Here is a 23,753-nt window from a genome sequence, read left to right on the forward strand (position 1 = left end):
ATAACATATAGGCATTAGTTCCAGTCCCGACTGCTCCACTTTCAATCCAATTCCCTGCTACATGTATCTGGGAAAGCAACAGGGGATGGGCCAAGTCCTGGGGCCCCTGCCACCCGCATGGGAGTCCTGGATGAAGCTTCTGGCTCTGGGCTTCAGCTTAGCCCAGCTCTGGATATTGCAACTAACAGGGGAGTGAACCAGATGGTGGAAGACCTCTCTCTGTCTCTCTGTCTCTCCCTCTCTCTGTAACATTGCCTCTGAAATAATCTTTTAAAAAATAAACACACCAACCTGGTTTACAGAACCTATTTTACACAATGTTTCAGATACCCATAAAAAAGCTGAATAGCAAACTATTGATAACAATGAACAATAAGGGGTAGTGAACTAAGGTAGAAATTAATTTAAAAGGAAAGCAAAATATATGCCAGAAAATATCCAAAAGACAGACAACAATGTAAAGAAGTAGGTTCAGATTTAAGAAGGCAGAGTAAGCTATGGAAGGCATAGCTGAGTAATGGCTCAAGATCAACTTGTCATCTTGTGTTCAGCTTTTTTTTTTTTTTTTAAGATTTATTTTTATTTTTATTTTTATTTGAAAGGCAGAGTTACAGAAAGGGGGAAAGAGAGAGCTCTGGTTCCACCTGATGGTTCACTCCTCAAATGGCTGCAACAGCCAAAGCTGTGCCAATCCAAAGCCAGGAGCTTCTTCTAGATCACACACGCAGGTACAGGAGCTCAGACTTGGGCCACCTTCCACTGCTTTCCCAAGCCATAGCAGAGAGCTGGATTGGAAATGGAGCAGCCGGGACATGAACTGGGACCCATGTGGGATGCCAGCACTGCAGGCGGTGGCTTTACCTACTACACCACAGCACCGGCCCCTTGTGTTCAGCTTTAGCAGCCTTTTGGTTTTAGCCCTTACCTGCAACTCCCAGCTCCTCACTAACCCATTATTTCCCTGTGTTAGCCATTCTGCAAATATTAAATACTTTTAATGCCACATATTGTAGCTTCACAAACATCAAACACCAATATATACACACCATTCTCATATAACTCCTCCCAGTGTATAGACTGTATGCTATTGCTTTGTTACTGGCCTAAAAAATTCAGGTATGATTTTCAGAGCAATGGAGATGGGAGACTATTTTTAAAAAGTAAAACAAGATGGGCCAGCACCGCGGCTCACTAGGCTAATCCTCTGCCTTACGGTGCCGGCACACCAGGTTCTAGTCCCGGTCGGGGCACCGGATTCTGTCCCAGTTGCCCCTCTTCCAGGCCAACTCTCTGCTGTGGCCAGGGAGTGCAGTGGAGGATGGCCCAAGTGCTTGGGCCCTGCACCCTATGGGAGACCAGGATAAGTACCTGGCTCCTGCCATCGGATCAGCGTGGGGCGCCGGCCGCAGCGCACCGGCCGCAGCGGCCATTGGAGGGTGAACCAACGGCAAAAGGAAGACCTTTCTCTCTGTCTCTCTCTCTCTCTCACTGTCCACTCTGCCTGTCAAAAAAAAAAAAAAAAAAAAGTAAAACAAGATGTTTCACATAACTACAAAGGTCAACATTTTTTCCTTTTCTACCTGAGAATTATCTAAAAACCAAAATGACCAAGTTCGAGTCTGATTTTACTGAACTAAGTGTCAGGAAAAACCAACGCACTCCACAATGTATGAAAAACTATCCAAAGCAACCAACATCAGCCAATGACAGAAGGAATGTAGCTGGAAGATCAAAGTCAAAAGGATCAACAGCAACAGATCTCAGAAAGTGTCAGCAAAAATATACATCCTAAAGGTGAGAGACATATCTAATACACAAGTTACAGCCTTTGTTTGCAAAATCAGGTGCAGAATCTAAGCCTGAAAATTGGCAAAGTACCCCAGACCTGATTCAGTACAGAGAAACAGAAAAGGCAATGTTACATAAACATTCAAACACACAAGTCATACTTGCAGGACACCTTCTTATGTGCCCATAAGACTACCATGGCAACCTATGGCTTTGTCCCAAAAGGGATTTTATACAAAATAGCAGCCCAAGAAATTCAACCTGTTAACAAGATAGGAATCATATTTGAACAAAAATATTTAATATAAAAGTAAACAAATAACAGGAGGATATAAAATTATCCTAACAAAAATCCCAGAAACACGTTGCCACAGAACAGATGCAGATTTGTAAAGAGTGGCCCAAATTTTTGTCACAAATTTTAAAACATTAATGAAGCCACCATCTCTATTTGAAAGGTTACAAAAACAAAAAAAGATGGCAAGACAATAAAAAAAGAGTGGAAAAATCAGGGGGAAGATAGAAGGAAAAAATAAAAGAGACAAAGATAAATTAGAGCAGGGTACAGTGGTGAATAGACACTGCAAAATATAATAAAGGACAGAGAGGTTGGTAATGAGAAAAGCAAATAAATGTTTTAAAGGATTAAAAAGAAAATAGCAGATATACCAGCCAAAACATCAAACAAATTCATACTGGGGATGCAATTAACTAGAATAGAAATTTTCAAATGCAGTTCAAGAAAACGGTGCTCACAGAAAGACACAAATATATAGGTTGAAAGAACATGTTGTATGCCAAAGACAACTGATCCAAAATTCTCAATAGCAAGTTATGTCATTTTAAAGTTACTAGTCACCAAAAATAAAGAATCCTATGAAAAATCAGGCAAACAGATCAAATCACTTTACAAAAAGGGGCAAAATAACTCGGGCTTGTCCCAGATTCCTCAACAGCAACATTCAGTATTAAAAAATGGAAGAAATGGGGGAGGGAAGGGGCCAGTGCTGTGGTGTAGTAGGTAAAGCCTCCGCCTGCAGCACAGGCATTCCACAGGGTTTATGTGCTGGCTGCTCCTCTTCCCATCCAGCTTTCTGTTTATGGCCTGTGGAAGCAGTGGAAGGTGGCCCAAGTGTTGGGGAGGGGGGAGGAAGGGGAGAGAGGGGAGGGGAGAAGGGGGGAGAAGGGAGGGGAGAAGGGGAGGGGAAGGAGGGGTTCCTGCCAACTGTACATGTGAGAGACCTGATTTGTGATCCAGCTCCTGGTTCAAGATTCAACCCAATCCTGGATGTTTTGGGAAACTGGTGAAACAGTCGATGGGATTCCTCACTCTCTCTGCCTCTCAATTAAATAAAAAGCAATTTTTTTTAAAAAAGATGGATTCTTCTATATTGCAAAAAAACACAATAAACTTACAATGAAACTGCAATGTGTCAAAGAAAAGTACTCAAAAATATGGGTTGAAATGTGTTGATTCTCAATCCAGGAAAGATCAGGTAGACTAAACATAAGTGAAAGTAAAGAAATCTAAGTGTAATTAATAAGCTAAGCCTGGTTGATAAATACCAAATCTGGCCGGCGCCACGGCTCACTTGGCTAATCCTCCACCTGCAGCGCCGGCACCCCAGGTTCTAGTCCCAGTCAGGGCGCCGGATTCTGTCCCGGTTGCTCCTCTTCCAGTTCAGCTCTCTGCTGTGTCCCGGGAAGGCAGTGAAGGATGGCCCAAGTCCTTGGGCCCTGCACCTGCATGGGAGACCAGGAGGAAGCACCTGGCTCCTGGTTTCAGAACAGCACAGTGTGCCGGCCATGGTGGCCACTTGAGGGGTGAACCAATGGAAAAGGAAGACCTTTCTCTCTGTCTCTCTTTCTCTCTCACTAACTCTGCCTGTCCAAAAAAAAAAAAAAAAAAACCACAAAAGTCCATATCTTAAAAGAGAAATAACATATCTACTTTCAAGTCTCCACATTTAAAAAAAACTTTTTCTGGGCAGGTGTTGTGCTGTAGCAAGTTAAGCCTCCAACTGCAATGATAGCATCCCATATGGGCACCAGTCTGAATTCTGGCTGCTCCACTTCTGATCCAGCTCCCTACTAGTCTGTCTGGGAAAGCAGAGACAGAGGGTACAAGTGCTCAGGCCCCTACACCCAAGTGGGAGACCTGAAGGAAGCTCCTGGCTTCTGGCTTCAAATAGCAGTCTGAAGATCTCTCTCTCTCTGCAGCCCTTCTCCCAACGTTTTCAAATTAAAATATTTTTAAAAATTTTTTCCTATTTTATTTGAAAGGCAGAGAGGCACGAAAGGGAGGGGGGGGAATAGAGGGAAGAGAGAGTTGGGGGAAAGAGAGAGAGAGACAAAAGAGACAGAGACAGACAGAGAAAGATATTCCATCTACTGGTTCACTCCCAAATAACCAAAAAAACTGAGGATGCGCTAGGCTGACGCCAGGAGCCTGGAACTCAACTGGTATCCCACATGGACAGCGTGGACCCAGGTACTTGAGATATAACCTGCTGCCGTCCTGACTACACATCAGCAGGAAGCTGGGATTGGACGCAGAGCCGGGACTCAAATCCAGGCACTCTGCTATGGGATGCAAGAGTACCAAGCAGCATCCTAACCACTGCACCAGACACTCACCAAAGTTTCCACACAACATTACAATCTACACATTTTTTCCAAAAAGGAAAATGAAAGTATTTGTCAGAACTTAAACTTTACATGAAAGGGACTGATGTTTGAATGGCAGTTATGCCAATTAATTGGCTATACAATAATGAGGAAAATGTCTATCACAAAGAATTTTCTAAGGATTAAGTGAAATAATGATTTTTAAGAAAGATTTAACTTGTCTGAAAGGCAAAGTGGCAGACAGAGAGGGAGAAACAGAGAGAAAGAGATCTTCCATCTACTGGTTCACTTTCAAATGGCCATGATGGTTGAGACTGGGCCAGGCTAAAGCCAGGAACCTGGAACTCCATTCTGGTCTCAGACAAGAGTATCAGGGGCTGCCAGCACCTTGGCTCAATAGGCTAATCCTCTGCCTACCGCGCTGGCACACCGGGTTCTAGTCCTGGTCGGGGCGCCGGATTCTGTCCCGGTTGCCCCTCTTCCAGGCCAGCTCTCTGCTATGGCCCGGGAGGGCAGTGGAGGATGGCCCAAGTCCTTGGGCCCTGTGCTTGCATGGGAGACCAGGAGAAGCACCTGGCTCCTGGCATCGGATCGGCGTGGTGCATCAGCCGCAGTGGCCATTGGAGGGTGAACCAACGGCAAAGGAAAACCTTTCTCTCTCTCTCTCTCTCTCTCTCTCTCTCTCACTGTCCACTCTACCTGTCAAAAAAAAAAGAGTGTCAGGGGCCCAAGTACTTGGGCCACCTTCTGCTGCTTTCCCAGGCACATTAGAAGGGAGCTGAATCAGAAGAGAGCAGCCAAGACTCAAACCAAAAACTCTGATAAGAAATGCTGGCATCACAGGCAGTGGCTCAAAGTGCCACAACACTGGCTTATATCTTTTTAATAATATATTCAAAGTTTACTACTATGTCAAATACTTAGTACCAGATAAATTGTTCTAATCAGATAAACTGTTCTAATCACTGTAGAATATTAATATATTAAATATTTTCCATGGGAAAAATATTATTTCTGTGGTATAGTCAATTTCCATTTATCTATAATAGGAAAAAAATCATTCACAAATAAAAATCATATTTTTTCAAATAGGTTACTATTATAATATCAAAACCCTTTATTGATAAATAAAAATGTATAAGCTAGAAAGTAAAAATTCCTCAGTTTTAAATTTTTCCTCCCTAGATTTGTTCACTATTCCTTCAGATTTCTTCATGAGGCAAACACATATTGTTCATACTATACTCATATTCAACTTAGTTCAATAGTATATCTTATAGAATTATGGTATATATACACTGTGGAGTACTACTCAGCTATTTAAAAAAATGAAATTCTGTCTTTTGCAACAAAATGGATGCAACTGGAAACCATTATGCTGAGTAAAATAAGCCAGTCCCAAAAAGACAGATACCATGGCCGGCGCCCCGGCTCACTAGGCTAATCCTTCGCCTGCAGTGCCAGCACTCGGCTTCTACTCCCGGTTGGGGCGCCAGTTCTGTCCCAGTTGCTACTCTTCCAGTCCAGCACTCTGCTGTGGCCTGGGAAGGCAGTGGAGGATGGCCCAAGTGCTTGGGCCCTGCACCCGCATGGGAGACCAGGAGGAGGTGCCTGGCTCCTGGCTTCGGATCAGCACAGCACGCTGGCCATGGCGGCCATTTGGGGGATGAACCAACGGAAAGAAGACCTTTCTCTCTCTCTCTCTCTCTCTAACTCTGCCTGTCCAAAAAAAAAAAAAAAAAAAAGACAGATAACATATGTTTTCCCTAATCTGAAATATATCTGAATCTGGGACAAAAACCTAAATGTACCTAAAACATAATGTATTGGAACAGAATGGATATTTTGAAATTTGATGATTACTTATGGCCCTCATCTCTCCCTCATCTCTTCTGTTGAGGAACAGTAGTTTTTTTCTTCACACTATTTGAACTCTTTTACTTAGTGTAGGGTTAACCTTATGATCATTAAGTACACTGAAAGTAGATCTTTGTAAAAATTAAGAGTGGGAGTGGGAAAGGATGGAGGAAGGGTTGGAACGTGGGAAGGAGAAAGGTACGTTGTGTGAAGTATCACTATATTCTTAAGTCTGTATATATGAAATACCTGAAACTTGTATAATTAAAAAAAAATTTTAAAAACTAAAAAAAAATTGTATGTTATTGTGTTATAGATTGTTCCATATCAATACCTATCAGAGGTAACTTTCCCTTTTTTAAAATATTTATTTATTTATCTGAAAGTCAGAATTATACAGAAAGAGAAGGAGAGGCAGAGAGAGAGAGAGAGAGAGAGGTCTTCCATCCACTGCTTCAGTCCCCAGATGGCCACAATGGCCAGAGCTGCGCTGATCCAAAGCCAGCAGCCAGCAGTTTCTTCCAAGTCTCCCACATGAGTGCAGGGGCCCAAGGACTTGAGCCATCTTCCACTTTCCCAGGCAATAGCAGAGAGCTGGATAGGAAGAGGAGCAGCCAGGACTCGAACCGGTGCCCATATGGGACACCAGCACTGCAGGGGGTAGCTATATCTGCTATGCCATAGCACCAGCCCCAACTTTCTTTCTTAATATGATGTAGTGGGCCGGCGCCACGGCTCACTAGGCTAATCCTCCGCCTAGCGGCGCCGGCACACCGGGTTCTAGTCCCGCTCGGGGCGCCGGATTCTGTCCCGGTTGCCCCTCTTCCAGGCCAGCTCTCTGCTGTGGCCAGGGAGTGCAGTGGAGGATGGCCCAGGTGCTTGGGCCCTGCACCCCATGGGAGACCAGGAAAAGCACCTGGCTCCTGGCTCCTGCCATCGGATCAGCGCGGTGCGCCGGCCGCAGCGCGCCGGCCGCTGCGGCCATTGGAGGGTGAACCAACGGCAAAGGAAGACCTTTCTCTCTGTCTCTCTCTCTCACTGTCCACTCTGCCTGTCAAAAAAATTTAAAAAGAAAAAATATGATGTAGTGTTCTAATGTATGATTATCGTATGATGTCTTGGTTGTTTCCAATACAAGTAACCACAAACAACGCAGTAACACCTAAATGCACATCTGAAAATGGCTGCATACGCCTCCAGGTGCAGAGTTCTACACAGTATGTTACAATTCTACACAGAAGTTAATTTTTAAAATGTAATGATTCAGGGGCTAGCAATGTGGCACAATAAGTTAAGGTGCTGCTTGTGATGCTCCCAAGTTTTTCCACTTCCAATCCATCTTCCTGCTAATGGGCCTAGAAAAGCAGCAGTATATGGTCCAAGTGCAGGGGCCCCTGCCACCCAGATGAGAGACGAGGATGAAGCTCCAGACTCCTGGCTTCAACCTGGCCCAGCTCTGGCCATTACAGCCATTTGAGGAGTGAACCAGAGGAAGGAAAATTTCTGTCTCTCCCTCTCTCTGTAACTCCACCTTTCAAATAAATAAAAAGATCTTTTTAAAACAGTAATTATTCAGAAGGAATTTTTAAATCTTACTAAGGCAACCATTATGAATGCAAATTTTTACCTTACATAGCAATATTAATATAAGATTTTTTTAAAAATCTGAACAAACCATTATTTTCTACAAATGAACACTAATATTGATAGGAATTTACAGACTTCTTATAAATTAAAGTGTTAAAGAGTTTTACCTTCATGTGATTTTTCAAAGGATCCAAAAGATTGAAATGAATATTGCACTTTGGACAAGCTTTTGGAAAAGGTGTTCCATTTTTAGATTGATTCGATGAGCCATTTGCACCTAAAATACATTCAGAACACTTATGATTCAAATTCATAACTTCCTAATCTTGAATAACATTAGTAATAGTTTTAAATTTACAACAATTTCTAAAGTAAATTTCTCTTTATAAGCTATATTTTGTATTTACCTTTTGATGGCACAGCTTGTGGAGCTGTCACTGAAGGAGACTTAACTGAAGGGAATACAGCTGAGGAATTTGTTCCAGAAACACTTTCACTGGGCTTGGGCTTCTTGGGACTCACACTGTTTACTTCAGAAGCAGAAGGGCGTTTTGATAAAAATGAATTTTCATTTGCACCTTGAATGGTTTAATAGTGAAAGAAAGAATTTTAAAACATTATAAAATTTGTTTACAACAAAGTAAAAATAATTCACAGATAAATTAGTTAATTTAATCAACATACAAATGACAATGATAAAAATTGAGTGATCCAAACTCAGATGTATAAAGAAATAAAATAAATATTTACTATGGATTTCATGTATTCAAATAATTTGTGAAATAATCTTTTTAGCAAGAAAACTCTAAATTGGGCTTTACATTAAAAAAAACAATAGCTATTATAAAAGAAGCCAGACCAAAATATCCAAAGAAAAAAGAAAAAAATTAAAGCTGAGAATACTCTGAGTTTAGTTCCTACAAATTAACTATTTTTAGATGTTTAAGTACATGCATTGAATGTATTACTGTTGTCACCAATAACAATTTGTATTTGTTAACAAAAATTTAGAGACCCTAAAGAGGCTTTTTTATTTACAATGTAGAATGTGAAATGGAAAGGTAGTTCTTTTTCCATCTGAGAAGTGGTTGATTCACGTTTTTAGGTAATGTTACCTATTATTTCTACTATAGAGTGGAAACAACTATTCTTAAATGATAATATTTTAATCATTTATTTGAGTGAGTGCATAATGGCAAAGAATTGGTACAATGATTTTCATACGAGGTACCCAAGTTCATTTCAGGGAATTACTGGGCATGTACAACAAAGAAATTCTACTTTCACATGAAATTTTGTTTGGATAGAAATTTCATTTCTATAAATACTTTTTCATTTGAAAATTATTACCCTGAATCTAAAGACAGCCTTATTTAGAGCATTAGCAAGAGAAATGGAGATATATGAGCTCTACCCAGGCCAAGTAAAATTCTTTTTGAAAATAACACACAACTATATTTTGTAAGAAGGATTCTAAAACTGCGTATCACATATTAAAGGCCCCCAACTGTACTCTAAAAGTACAGAGGTAAAATAAATACCCCAGAAATATTTCAGGTTTTTAAGTCAGAAAGATAAAGTCAAATCCAAACTCTATTCTCTCTTGCTATGTATTCTCAGGTTTTTTCATTTCTCTAAGCCTCACTCCTGTCTTTTGTAAAATAAGTTATACCTTATTTTATAAAGATATTTTAAGAAAAATTATAAAAATAATGTAAAGTACTCAACAAAATACATGGTACATTCTACAATAAATGACAACTATTATTATTACTAATGAAACATTAACTTATTTAACTTACTTTAAAAAAGAAGAAAAACTATTCACTTTCAGCTTTTCAGTAAGGACAAACATGCCAGGAAAATAAGAGTATTATTCTAGTTGGTGTCTCTGCTTCTACTTTTTGGTAACACAAAAATGTTTCTCCTCATCATTAAAGTACTTGATTACTGGCAGATATACAGAAGCTATGTGGGAAAGATTCTTTGTAATCAAACTAGTATTACCGTGAGATCATTAGGTTCCCCAAAAAACTAACGAGCACTGGTATTTTGAATTAAGCAACTAATCATATTACACAGTGGATGGTAAAAATAGACTTTTAATATGAGAAATATTTTAACATAAGAAATCTCAAGGTTAAATAAAATCACTCTGCATTTGCTTTTAATTCTGACCCTTATTCTTACTGATCTCTGTTCTCAATGGCTTGTGCTTCTCCCTACTTTCAAAAGCTCTACCTCTGCCAATAAAACACCTTTCCTCATTCATTATCAAGCTCAAACTCAGTCTTCTCAAAATCCCCTTAATCTCCCTAGACAGGGTCTGTTAATAATGCTACTGTACATTATCATAACAACTGTTTATTGTCAAGTCCTTTAAATCTTGTAATGCACTTTCATATTTCACTTATTTGGGAATCAAAAAAGCTTTGTGTAAAACACAGTGAGAAATTCATGAGTGCTTCAAAAATTCATGGAAAATGGAATTAAAAGATGCATTTACTTTAATGCAAAAAAATTTTTTTTAATGCAGATACTTTTTTCTCCAAATGGTTGATCCCAGGTATAGGAAATAAATGCATTATTCAAGAAAAATGAAAATTTCTATTCTTAACAATTAGAGAAAACTGAAGTATAAACAGGTCAGGTGATTTGATAATTATAAAAATCTCAAGATAGAGGTCCAAATCTACATCTTCCAAATATCCTACTTACTGCCCAGCCTAACGTCCCACTCTCTGTGGTTTAAAAAAAAAAAAAAAACAAAAAAAAAAACAAAAAAAAAACACCTAAGAGTCATTGTTTTTACTTATTCCTAAGATCCAAGAATTCGGACTTTTTCTAAAAGCTCACATGCTTTATAAAATGAGACTGAAGACAACACTTTTTCCTCTCTGTTTCTTTTGGTTCTTTCCTTTCTTGCTAGCTATATTTGTGAAGCATGCAACAACACCCAGAAAACCCCTCTATTTCTAGTAAAAAAAATTTGGTGGAGGGTTTGGTAAATTCTCTGCACCAATTTGATAGAAAACAATCTAAAAGTTAACAAAAAAATCATCTATTTTCTCCATTTAGTCAAATACTTGAAATATATATAAACTGCTAAAGCACAATCACTTTAATTAGAGAATTTTCAACTAGATAAAATTCTTTCATAGCACACTAATATATTTTAAATTAATGAAGAACTCCATTATGTTATATCCTCAAAGAACTTAAAATCGTCTTCAATAGGGAAATTGCATTACTCCATCAATGGGCTTTTATTGAGTGCTTACCCTGTACAAATAACTATTTCTCTTCCGTGGTTATTTTATAATCATATTTTTCACATGAAATAATTTATTAGGACAGAAAAATATTTACCCAATTACAAAATCAACTACAATCATGCATCTTTGTGCATTAGTAGTCATAGAAAATAATTAAAACTTTCTAAACAGTATTTAGAGTATTTAAACTCCTCTAGTTCATAAAAATTATTTCAAGATTTTTCAGGGCAAGGTTGGCTTCATAGCTCCTTTGCTATGGCCTGGGAAAGCAGTGGAAGATGGCTCAAGTCCTTGAGCCCCTGTACCCACATGGGAGACCCAGAGGAAGCTCCTGGCTCCTGGCTTCAGATCAGCACAACTCTGGCTATTGCGGCCAACTGGGGAGTCAACCAGCGAATGGAAGACCTCTCTCTCTCCCTCTCTCTCTCTCCCTCTCTCTCACTCCCTCTCCTTCTCTCTGCCTCTCCTTCTCTCTCTGTGTAACTCTGAATTTCAAATAAATAAATCTTTAAAAAAAAAAAATGAGCTCAAAGCTTTTGGCCTATTTTATAAAGAGAAGTAAAAATATTAAGCAAGATATATAATATTAATATAATATTAAGTATAATATATAAGTATAAAATATTATATAATAATCTAAACTATTAAATAACATATATACATATATAAAATCACCCAAGAAAGGCATTGAAGAACTAGTGCCATCCCAACTTTAGAAATATGAAACACATCCTTCAAGGGTACAAGCTTCAAAGACAATTCCTTATGCATATTCATCAAGCTTCTTTTCTTCAGTCTTTATGAAAAAGTACTAAAACCAACCTGCTACAGAAACTGTTGGTCCACCTTGAAAATGTGGTAATCCTGCATCCTGGGTCAAATCAAACAGTAACTCTGGAGCGTTATTCGACACAACTCGCAAAGAGTTTGTTACAGAACCCTGCCAAAATATTTTAGAGGAAGAATATTATATATATATTCAAACTTATTTTGTTTCATAAATGTTTAAATATCCTAAAGATAACCTCGGATGACCTAATTATTAGTAAGTTAAAAAACATAAAGGTAATACTATTTTGCCAAAATTTTCTACTAAAACTCAAAGCAAACTATTATTTATATCTAGTTAATTACTAATTAGACAACTAAAATGGAAGGCAAACTTTAGTACAACTTTTAAGAAACCCAAAGCCACTTTATATTAACAATTTTGCTAAAATTTAGAGAGATTCTACACATATGGTAATCCCACTTAAGAGAAAGTAATAGAATTCAACAAACTCTTCAGGCATAAGAGAGGAGAAAAATAAAAAGCATATTGGTTGGATTGAAAAATTAAAGTTTCTGGGGGCCAGCGCCGTGGCTCACTTGGTTAATCTTCTGTCTGTGGTGCCAGCATCCCATATGGAGCCTGGGTTCTAGTCCTGGTTGCTCCTCTTCAGCCCAGCTCTCTGCTGTGGCCTAGGAGGGCAGTGGAGGATGGCCCAAGTGCTTGGGCCCTGCACCCGCATGGGAGACCAGGAGGAAGCACCTGGCTCCTGGCTTCGGATCAGTGTAGCACCAGATGTGGCGGCCATTTGAGGAGTGAACCAACGGAAGGAAGATCTTTCTCTCTGTCTCTCTCTCTCACTATCTATAACTCTACTTGTCAAATACAGTTTCTATACTTCAAAGAACTCCACATCCAAAATATCAGAACTGGGAAACAATCTGTAGCACTGTTCATCAGCTTAATGATGACTATATCATATGATGTAAATTATATAGTCATCTTTACTGAAGAAGTTTATGAACTAAAGAACACAAAGATGAAGAGTGTGCCCCTCACTCTTCCCATCATGTCACAAAAAGCTGTGCTGTGTAAGGCAATCTCCTGTTTCATAAAGCAAATATGGTTCAGCCTCTGCCTGCAGCACCAGCATTCCAGTCCCTGCTGCTCCACCTGTAATCCAGCTCCCTGCTAATGGCATGGGAAAGCAGTGGATGATAGCTCAAGTGCACCCACATGTTTGATCTGGAAGAAGCTACATAATTCAGCCCAGCTCCAGCTGTTGCAGCCATTTGGGGAGTCAACCAGCAGATGGAAGACCTCTCCCTCTCTCTCTAACTCTGCCTCTCAAATAAATCTTAAAAAAAAAGACTGGAAAAATTCTAATAAATTTTGCAATTTAGTTATTTTTAATTGCCTGATTATAATTTTCATATGAAGGGAATCTGGGTATAGTGTATATGAGAACTCTCTGCACTATTTTGTACATTTAATACCAGTTTGAATAAAAAATTAAAAAGCAATGATAACATTCACTATTGGCAAGTAGAGTTTATATTCTGGTATAATTTTTCTGCACAAAAATTTTGGCAGGAGTTAGCAAAGGCTATTTTTTGAAGCAATTATTCCATTTTCAAGAATTTACGAAGAAATGAAAATGTTAATGGGGAACTGTACAGAAAAAAAATCTAACCCATGCATCCAATAATTAAATAAATGGATAGACTACCATGCAACCATTAGCATCAAGTTTTTGAGAAACATCCAATGACATGCTTGAAGCACAATGTTCTCTGAAAAAAGAGAAATACCTGAATATATGATAACATACTAAGCAATATACCTTTCTAAATTTTCTCCTCAAAATGCCTATTATTCTATAACATAAACCTAAGAATTTTGACCTGTGCTAATAAACTGAGAGAAAATTGGGCTTTAAGAATTTGGCTTTGTTTCTAACTTTTCTATTGAGATGGGTTTGTTAAAAAGTTATGAAAATACAGCTATTGAAGTAACCCAAATCACTCCTAGAATTTGAGTCCTAACAGGCAGATACAGGCATTTGAACCTTACCATACAATATTTTTAAAAATGTCAAATGATTAACAAATATCATATTTTCTCCAAATAGTTAACCTTTATAAATGGAAAATCTTCACTTGCATCTTCCAAAATGGTTCTCTAGCCAAAATATAATAAAGTTAAATACCACAATTTCAGAAAGCAGACAGCACATTATTCAACAACAAACTAGTTAAAATAATCCTCCAGTAAAGAATTTTTAGTGTATTATAAAACAATTCAGAACAATAAGTAGGAAAGAATAGGCACTAGATGGGGATTTGGAAGATCTATACATTCATTTAATTATGTAAGCTTGGGCAAGTCACTTCTAAGCTTCAAGTTATGCACCTTTCAAACTCAAATAACGGCCATACAATTTTATATTTTAAATGTACTTGCTCTTCATGGTACGTGTATTGTATCAAGTAGTTACAACAAAGTACTTATAAACACCTAATATTCTCTCTCATTTCATAAACAGATAAACCTGGGCTGGCACTGTGGCAAAGCAAGTAAAGCCACCGCCTGCAGTGCTGGCATCCCATATGGGCGCCAGTTCAAGCCCCAGCTACTCCACTTCCGAATCAATTCTCTGCTATGGCCTGGGAAAGCAGTAGATGATGGCCCAAGCCCTTGGGCCCCTGTACCCATGTGGGAAACCCAGAAGAAGCTCCTGGCTCCTGAAGGCCTCTCTCTCTCTCTGCCTCTGCCTCTCTGTAACTCTGCCTAAAAAAATAAACAGATAAACTAAGATTCAGTAGGGTTCAGTAAGGCTCCCACGACAGCTCTGCTTGCTACTGAGGTGGTAGGAATTAGAACTAGGTCTGATTACAAAGACAGTGCCCTTTAACACACTGACTGTAAGTGATAATAATATATCCCATCATTGTCTACCTGAAACAGACGTTGAAATACAAAGATATTTCATGAAAAAGTAAAAACACACTTCACAAAACATGACATAAAATTAAAAACTATTAATTATTATTTATTAAAACCAGTGGCTTCTAAAATTCAGAGAAAAAGTCCCTTAAATAGATTTATCATTTATCATTTTGGAATATACCTATCATTCTGTGCACATAGAGTCACTGAGTTTTTGAATTATATTATGGTTTGTAGGCCTCTTCCAGACCAATTGGCAAAAATCTCACTTTTTAAAATAAACCCTTTTTTAAGCACTGTGGCATCCCAGAAGTTGACAGTTGGGGTCCCGGATGCTCTACTTTCAATCCATGCACTGGGAAAGCACTGGAGGATGGCCCAAGTACGTGGGCCCCTGCCCCAATGTGGCAGATGATCTAAATGAAGCTCCTGGCTCCTAGCTTTGACCTGGCCCAGCTCCGGTCACTGCAGCTCTTTGAGGAGAGAACTAGCGGATGGAAGATTCTCTCTCTTCCTCTCTGCCTCTGTCTTTCTCTCTATAAGTCTTTCAAATAAATAAATAAATCTTTAAAAATTAAAAATAAAAGAATCCCAAGATTGGGAACCACCAAATAGAAGTGTTTTAATTTCAAAACTATATATACAGAAACAAAAAACATTCCAAGCCAGAAAAGTTTCAAGTTTCTAACTTTTATAAAAACAAAAATCTACCTGTTGCTTTTTTTTTCTCCCCAGATCTAATATTAGAAAAACTTTATCCACCAAACTGCATTAAATAATCAAGTTTTTGTAGTTATTTTCCCCAAAAAATACCAAACAATTTACAATAAACAAGAGAAAACCAGTGAGTTAATGTGACCCCACCTAACAGCAAACAATTTTTACATTCTGGGCAGCTTTCCACCTTACTTTAACAACAGCTATTGCAATTTCTTTAAGCATTAATAATAACCTATGCGATCTCAGAGTTTCAAAGAGAGACTCAGTGGTCTCCCATATTGATCCTATTATCTAAAGACCAAACATTTTAAGAAAAATTGATCACCATTTCTCTAAGGCAGTGGTACCCTAACTCTTGGCTTTAAGTACTCTTTATATATTTAAAAATTACTGAAATAAAAAGAAGTTTTGTTCACATTAGCTATACCTATCATTACAGAGCATACTAGAAATTAAAACAGAGAAAACTAAGGCTGTGGCATAGGAGGTTAAAGCCCTGGTCTGCAGTGCTGGTATCACATATGGGCACTGGTTCGATTCCTGGCTGCTCCACTTTCAATATAGCTCCCTGCTAATATACTTGGAGAAGTAGTGGAGGATAGCCCAAGTCCTTGGGCCCCTATACCCATGTGGGAGCCCTGGAGGAAGCTCCTGGCTTGTGGCTTTGGATCAGCTCAGCTCTGGCCATTGTGGCCATTTGGGGAGTGAACTTGCAGATGTAAGAACTCTCTCTCTGTGGCTCTTTCAAATAAACAAAATAAATCTTCAAGAAAAAAAGAAAACTTTAAATACTTAATCAATTTTAAAATAACAAACATAAACCCATTACAGATTAGCATAAATAACATTTTATGAAAAATGACTTGCAAACAAAAAAAATTAGTAAATGAAGAATGGCACTGTTATGCATTTTTGCATTTCTCTTGAATGTCTAGCTTAATCAAAAAATGCTGTAGTGGGGCTGGTGCTGTGGCGCACTAGGTTAATCCTCCACCCATATGGGCGCCGGTTCTAGTCCCAGTTGTTCCTCTTCCAGTCCAGCTCTCTGTTGTGGCCCAGGAGGGCAGTGGAGGATGGCCCAAGTGCTTGGGCCCCTGCAGCCACATGGGAGACCAAGAGGAAGCACCTAGCTCCTGGCTTCGGATTGGCGCAGCTCCAGCCATTGTGGCCACTTGGGAAGTGAACCAACAGAAGGAAGACCTTTCTCCCTGTCTCTCTCTCTCACACTGACTGTAACTCTGCCTGTCAAATAAATAAATAAAATCCTTTAAAAAAAAAAAAGTGCTATAGTGTCTTATCTGTTTCTGATATCAAAGTTTTGGTTGAAGAACACAAAGAAAATTTGGCTTCACTGAAGCAATATATCATTGAAAATGGCAGTGTTCTAATAGCATTTTAAGATAAACATAGAGGGGCTGGCGCTGTGGCACAGCAGGTTAAAGCCCCAGTCTGCAGTGCCAGCATCTCGTGTGGCTGCCGGTTCGAGTCCCAGCTGCTCCATTTCCAATCCATCTCTCTGCTATGGCCTAGGAAAGCAGTGGAAGATAGCCCAAGTCCTTGGTCCCCTGTTCCCACACGGGAGACTTAGAGGAATCTCCTGGTTCCTGGCTTTAGATTGGCACAGATCCAACCATTGCAGCCATCTGGGGAGTGAACCAGCAGATGGAAGACCTTTCTCTCTCTCTCTCTCCCTCTCTCTCTCTCTGTAACTCTGGCTTTCAAATCAATCAATCTTTAAAAAAAAAGATAAACACAGAAATATAACTTTAAATACATATCAAAATAACATTTGGTACTTTCCTGAACATCTCCAGTAATGTAAAATCTGAAACCATATCCCTGAATTTTTGTACTGTTCCACTGAAATCACTGGTTCATCTTACACTCTGAATAGCACTTTACCCAACAAAATCTTATATACATTGGTCATTTGGAAAATACTTGTTTCGATGAAGTATGCTATCTTTTAAATGTTGACATAGTTCATTATATAATATCAATCATATTTTTAATACAATCACTTATCTGAAAAGTCTTGAAATATGAGAAAGGTGTTAAAATCTCAGTAGCAGATAAGTCATCCAAAAGCCTAATTTTTGATTAAAATTTTTACTTTTATAATTACCAAGAATACTATTATCTGTTTTCCTTGAAGTAACAGGTGCAATTTTTTAATTGTATTTAACTTTGAGGAAATTTTTGCCACACACTCAAGATTCAGTAATTGTGTGTGTAGCAGACATACTCTAATATGGCCTCCATGATCTCCATTTGCTGGTATTTATGTCCTGTGTGATTCCCTCCTTTTGACTGTGGGCAGGACACGGGATGTGATTCTAAAACCAACAGCAAATACAAGATTATGTAACCTATGACTGTAATGATATCTCATTAAGGACTCTCTCCCCATTTAAGGAAGCAAGGAGCCACATTGGGAAGACCTACCTGGCAAAGAGTGAGACAAAAGCCAGTAAAATACTGAGACTGAATTTTCAGTCTGATTAAAGAACAGAACGCTGTCAACAATCATGTGAACTTGGAAGCAGATACTCCCCCAGTACAGCTTGTGATAAGACAACTTCAGAGACCAGATCCTCAATGTAGTCTTGTGAGATCCTAGAGGTTCCAGCTAAACCATGACCTAATCCTGACCCACAAAACTGTGAGACTGTGAGATAAGTAAGTGATGTTTTAAGCCACCTAAATCTGTAGTAATACTGATACACAGAAATAAATAATACACCATGATCTGTCAGTCATTCTTTCAAGTACAAATAATATTGTATTTTTACAGGTAGTTTAGGTCACAATTCAGTCACACAGCTGCTTCTCTTCAAAACAAGCATGATACTTCAAAGAAGCACTTTAAACAAATGACCCAATTCATCAATAGACCATTACAGAAGACACATATTCAAGGGGCAGAGAGTTAACAAAATTAATAAATTTTAATGCTTCATTAGGAAATTAAGTATAATTGGAATATCTTTTAGTATGAATATATGGCAGGTGACTAATATGAAAACTATAGTACACTTCGGTGCCTCTGCACACTAAAGCACAAGAGTTAACCCACCACTGTGTTGGCATCAGCACAAATATTAATACATGGGAAAAAGCAAATTGTCTGTCTGATTATGGTGACAACTGTTGACTCCTAAACCACTAAAAAGAATCTTGGGGAACTCCTAGGAGCTGCACTGCCTCTCAAAAATTTTCCCAATAACACCTAGCTCAGTTTGCAATCTTAAATACTTTGCCATTTTACAATGTTCATGACAGATTACACTTCTATTTATGTTTTTGATAATATAGGCCCCAGTATTGTACCTAGCATATTACCTGATTTATTAATAGGTTGGTTAGTTAATTCCTGCAGTTATTATTTTGGGTACTAGTTGAGATATCATTAACATGGTAACATTTTCAGATGCTGATTAGATTTCTACTGAATAATTACCTATTACCGTGCAGATTTTTAAATGAGTATTGTTGATACTGATAAACAATATCCAATATCTTGAGCTGAATGTGTAGTTTCAGACACACTTACAGATTTAGTAAAAGGTTGAACAATAACAGAACTATTTGAAGATCTGGATTCAGGATGAAAACTTGCTGGTGAGGGAGCCACTGGATTTGATGTTGGATTCGTATAGTGTTGAGTTGTAGGCTTAAATGCAGCAGAAATACCTGTATATTAAAATTAAACAATATTTTGAATATATTTTTATATAACCAATTGTATCAAAAAGTTCTCTTTAAAATTAAAATAGCATAATAATACTGTACCTCGATTGAGTGCACCATTCTTTACTCCCCTTGCATATGAGCTAGGGTTCACTCTGTTCAAAATATCTATAAAAAATTTATTTATATTAATTTTTCAAAGGAAATAGATACTAACATAACAGAAATCATGTAATGAAAACATACAGGTTTCTGCAAGGAATGTAAGTTATTAAAGATAAAATTTTAGGCACATACATCTTTTTGTATTAAAGAAACAAAGAATATATCAGTAGTAACTTTTATGGAATAAGAATACCTTTCTTAATGTAACTCAAAATCCAAAAAAGTAAAATAATAATAAATATAACTATGTGAAATTCCAAACACTCTGCATGACAAAGAAATAATTCAGAGTAAAATTTTTCCAAAAATATATTTATGTTCAATATGTAATTGAAATATTAACTTTCCTTGAATGAGATAAGGTTGTACACACTCTCAGGTTCCTATGACTCCTTATCCAACCTCCATAGTCCATTCACAACTTCTAAAAGCCATAAAGTTTCATTATGGCAGAATCTCACCGGGAAAGGGAAGCTATCAGAGAATGTAGACTGAACAACTTTAAATTTACTTGAGTAACTTGTAAGCCAAGGGGTTTTAAACTTACCACTGTACCACAAGTCTGAGTTTGATATGCATTTGAGGGTCAGATTAAAGTTCCTAACTCTTGTGAACTCAATGACCAAACTAAAATTTGAAAGCCTAAACATGCTGGGGAAGGGCAAAAAACACCTTGAAAATCTGCCAAGTCTCATAAAAATGTCCTTCTTTTTCTCCATAGTAAAAAAGAACCATATTTCATTATTCTATAAAGTTCACATGAAGGTACAGTGATTTTCTGAAAATGGCAATGTAGTGCTCTATAATTAAGCACTACAGTAGTGTTACTGGAGAAAAAATTGCTCAATCTGACACTGTTTTTACTAAGAAATTCAAGATTAAACACTAAAAATATAAAAAAAAAATGGTTTAGCACTTTTTAGAGGTTGTAATCTATAAAATACAAGATTTTATCTTCCTGTATGACAGTTTTATATAAGTATTCAACTCTTATCCCACATGTTAAAATATTTTATGGCTTATACATAAAACCATAAAATCACTTAAATTTTTTGTATTAGTTCAAAAAAATGAATATTACTGGGGTTAATCCCCTTCTTAATGGAATTACTTTAACATACAGGGGCTGGTGCCGTGGCATAGTTGGCTAAGCCTCTGCCTGCAGTGCCAGCATCCCATATGAGCACTGGTTTGTGTCCCAGCTGCTCCTCTTCTGATCCAGCTCTCTGGGAAGGCAGCAGAAGAAGGCCCAAGTGCTTGGGTCCTTGAACCCATGAGGGAGACCCAGAGGAAGCTCCTGGCTCCTGGCTTCAGATTGACTCAGCCCCAGCCACTGCAGCCATTTGGGGAGTGAACCAGTAGTTAGAAGACCTTTCTCTCTGTCTCTCCCTCTCTCTGTCTGTAACTGTACCTTTCAAATAAATAAATAAAATAAAACTAACAGTGTCCTAGTTGAATACCATTAATACTCACAATCAGTATAAATTCAATTTGAGATTCTGAGTAACAATCAGTAATTAGGAAATAGTAATTAAGAGAATATATTATGCCCCACTATCAACAGAAAGCATGACATTATGCCTAATTAATTTTATAATACAAGTGGTATTCCACTTAGCACATCATAAGAGATTACCAATCTGCCATAAGGAAACAGTATTGAAAATTCAATCGGTTAAATAACTCTCCCTCTGATAAAACTGCATAAAAGCACCATTCAAGTCTACAGACAACAGAAGCAAGACCAGTCTCCCCGAAAATTTTAAAGTAGTCTCTTATTCACATTTGAAAGCATTATATTGTCCTGTTAACTAAGAAAACACAGAGAATGTTGCTTACATTACATTCTTTGGTAAATTCTCCTGGCTTAAAACAAACATACAAACATGAAAATAACAAGGAAAGAATAAATATTTTCCCTTTCTCTGAAATTTGTATATTACTTCTCTGCATTTTATTATATGCTTTTTGGACAGTGCTTTTGCTTTGACATTATAAAAATGTTAATTGCAATTACTCTAAGTTAAAGCTAGTAATCCATAAAGATTCTGTATAGGCAGGAGACTGTGCAATCATTCATAGTCTATTCATTTTTTAGCCATGTATAAAAGGCAATGTGATGAAGTCCGGATGTGAGAATTCACATCTGAGACTTACACAAACTCATTTAGTATATTTGAAATTTTAAGCAAAGCACTTCAAATTTTTCTTTTTCTCTACTTCTGGGTTTAAGTGAATAAAAAGGGAAAATGAACAGTTTAACAGGTTTACTCAGTTCCAGTAAAAATTATGATTTTCAATCTCAGAACATCTCCAAGGCCACCAACTAATCTTAGTACATGTTTCTTTCTTCATATCTGATATTTAATAACTTACTCCCCCCTAAGACCCAAAAAATTTGTTTTCAGTGGAAACAATAACTTACAAAACTTGGCTTCACTAAAGTAAATGCTTACTTGAAATTGCTGGTTTTGAACTTGATATCTCTCCAACAAAAATGGGTTCATCATCATCATCATCCTCAACCTCTTTTACTTTCTTCTGCCATGGTTCCAGCTCTTCTTCCTCACATTCCATAAAGAGTTCTGCCATTTTTGAAATATCTAATTTTCAAAAGGAAAGAAGCAAACCTTACTTTCAAAAAAATTTTAAAAATCATTTCAGAAATAATGATATATAAAATCTAATAATTTTATTAGCAATTTCTGAATTGTTATTTGTACTCAGCATATGACAACAGTGAGAAATTCAGAGTCTAACATATAAACTAGCAAACTTCAGATACATACATAGCAAGGGAGGGAGGGGTTGATGAGAAAGAAGAAAACAGTATTTACAATGGACAAAAAACTGAGGGACAAATTCAACCAAAATGAACTTCAGCCATATACCTGGAATATGATTATGTCTGCAAAAAATATTACACTTAACCATCATCAAGAAAAAAAGTATTAACAAAATGAAGATAAACAATAAGAAGCAACAGGTGGAAAATAAATAAAACTAGATTCTGGAATTCAAGTACAGAGCAAAGCAAGGATGAAGTGCTAGACTAAAATATAAGAAATGAGTGATACTTATTCCTTGGGCAAATCAGACATTTATCACCTGAAGAAAGTGATCAAAGCAGTACATAGAGTAAATATTATCATCTTAAAAATTCTGATAAAGTACACAGAACTTGTAGGAAGCATTTTAGTGCCTCACTCTTAAATATGAACAAACAACAAGCACCAGGAATTTTTATTAGAAAACCTCCTATCTAAAAGACAAAATTAAAAAACAATAAGATAAAAGGATCTTAAGGAAAAGAGATAATGCATAGGAAAAGAAAAATATTAGAGAAAATAAATTTGTATGCTTAGAAATATAAGAATGACTATAAAATGTAATGTTCAGAAAAACAAGCTATAGGATTAAAAATGCTATAGGCAAAATGTTTTAATACAGCTAAAAATAATCAAATGCTAGGCTGAGTGGATGTCTTCAGAGGTAGAACTAAAAGAAAAAATTAAATAGAGAAGATTGGCTTGTAAGACAATTAATTTCGAAAGTATAACACTCATCCAGTCATATTTGAAGAAAGGGAATAAACAGAAGGGGTAGGTTGTCAATCAAATAATTCAAGAAAAAACTCGCTAGGAGTTTTAAATTTCCTATATAGGAGGATACAGATCACTGGGCTGAAAGTGTCTACTAGCAAACAACACAAGAGCATCACAAAATTTCAGAGCAATGAAGATAAAAAGCATTCGAAGATATGAAATATGGCAAGGCTGAAACAAAACAGGTTTCTGTTTCAAGAATAAGAAATAAAGCTTGAAAAATTCTTACTAAAATTAATTTTCAACCTATAATTCTACACCTGATGAAACTTTTTAAAAACATGAAGGCAGAATATCACATAAGATATACATATACATCCTACATACTCTTTTCCAAAGAACCTGCTGTAGCATCCACCAAACACAAGACTAAATCATTAATAAAGAAAAAGATACAAGATGCACAAAGCATGGCATTCAACACAACACAATTCCCAGCTGGCTTGGATAACCAGTTAAGACAGTATCAAGAGAAAAGTATTTCAGAAGTAATATCCCTGGAGACCATAGAAAAGATGATTAAAAAGTAAACTTTAAGTTAACAAACAGGTTGTACTGTGTAGAAAACTAAATTGAGAGGTTACTGAAGGATGTGCGAACACTTAGTTACAGATTCTAATAAAAATAAGGAAGTGGAAAAATAAAATCAATTACTTGCAGGACAGTCCAAATACAATAAAAACTATTTTGATTTAACCAAAACCTGAGGTAACACCCATT

At 37.3% G+C, this 23,753-nt stretch overlaps 1 protein-coding gene across 22 annotated transcripts in view; it reads right to left on the bottom strand.

The window, feature by feature from the left end:
• Nucleotides 1-23,753, bottom strand: part of ZNF280D (zinc finger protein 280D) — a 127,577-nt gene that overhangs the window by 60,276 nt on the left and 43,548 nt on the right. For all 22 annotated transcript variants that reach the window (XR_011380917.2, XR_016218168.1, XR_016218169.1 and 19 more), the window contains 6 exons: nucleotides 21,885-22,031; nucleotides 19,366-19,431; nucleotides 19,127-19,266; nucleotides 11,958-12,075; nucleotides 8,268-8,438; nucleotides 8,028-8,137 (listed from right to left, as the gene is read on the bottom strand). Coding sequence is in view for 15 of the 22 variants with exons in the window: in XM_002717719.6 (XP_002717765.4) it covers nucleotides 8,028-8,137; nucleotides 8,268-8,438; nucleotides 11,958-12,075; nucleotides 19,127-19,266; nucleotides 19,366-19,431; nucleotides 21,885-22,031 (752 nt within the window). In the remaining 7 variants the exon portion in view is untranslated. The remainder of the gene's footprint in view (nucleotides 1-8,027; nucleotides 8,138-8,267; nucleotides 8,439-11,957; nucleotides 12,076-19,126; nucleotides 19,267-19,365; nucleotides 19,432-21,884; nucleotides 22,032-23,753) is intronic.

The sequence above is a fragment of the Oryctolagus cuniculus genome, chromosome 12 (genome assembly GCF_051225735.1).
Source record: "Oryctolagus cuniculus isolate XC-2025 breed Fujian yellow rabbit chromosome 12, ASM5122573v1, whole genome shotgun sequence".
Lineage (NCBI taxonomy): Eukaryota > Metazoa > Chordata > Mammalia > Lagomorpha > Leporidae > Oryctolagus > Oryctolagus cuniculus.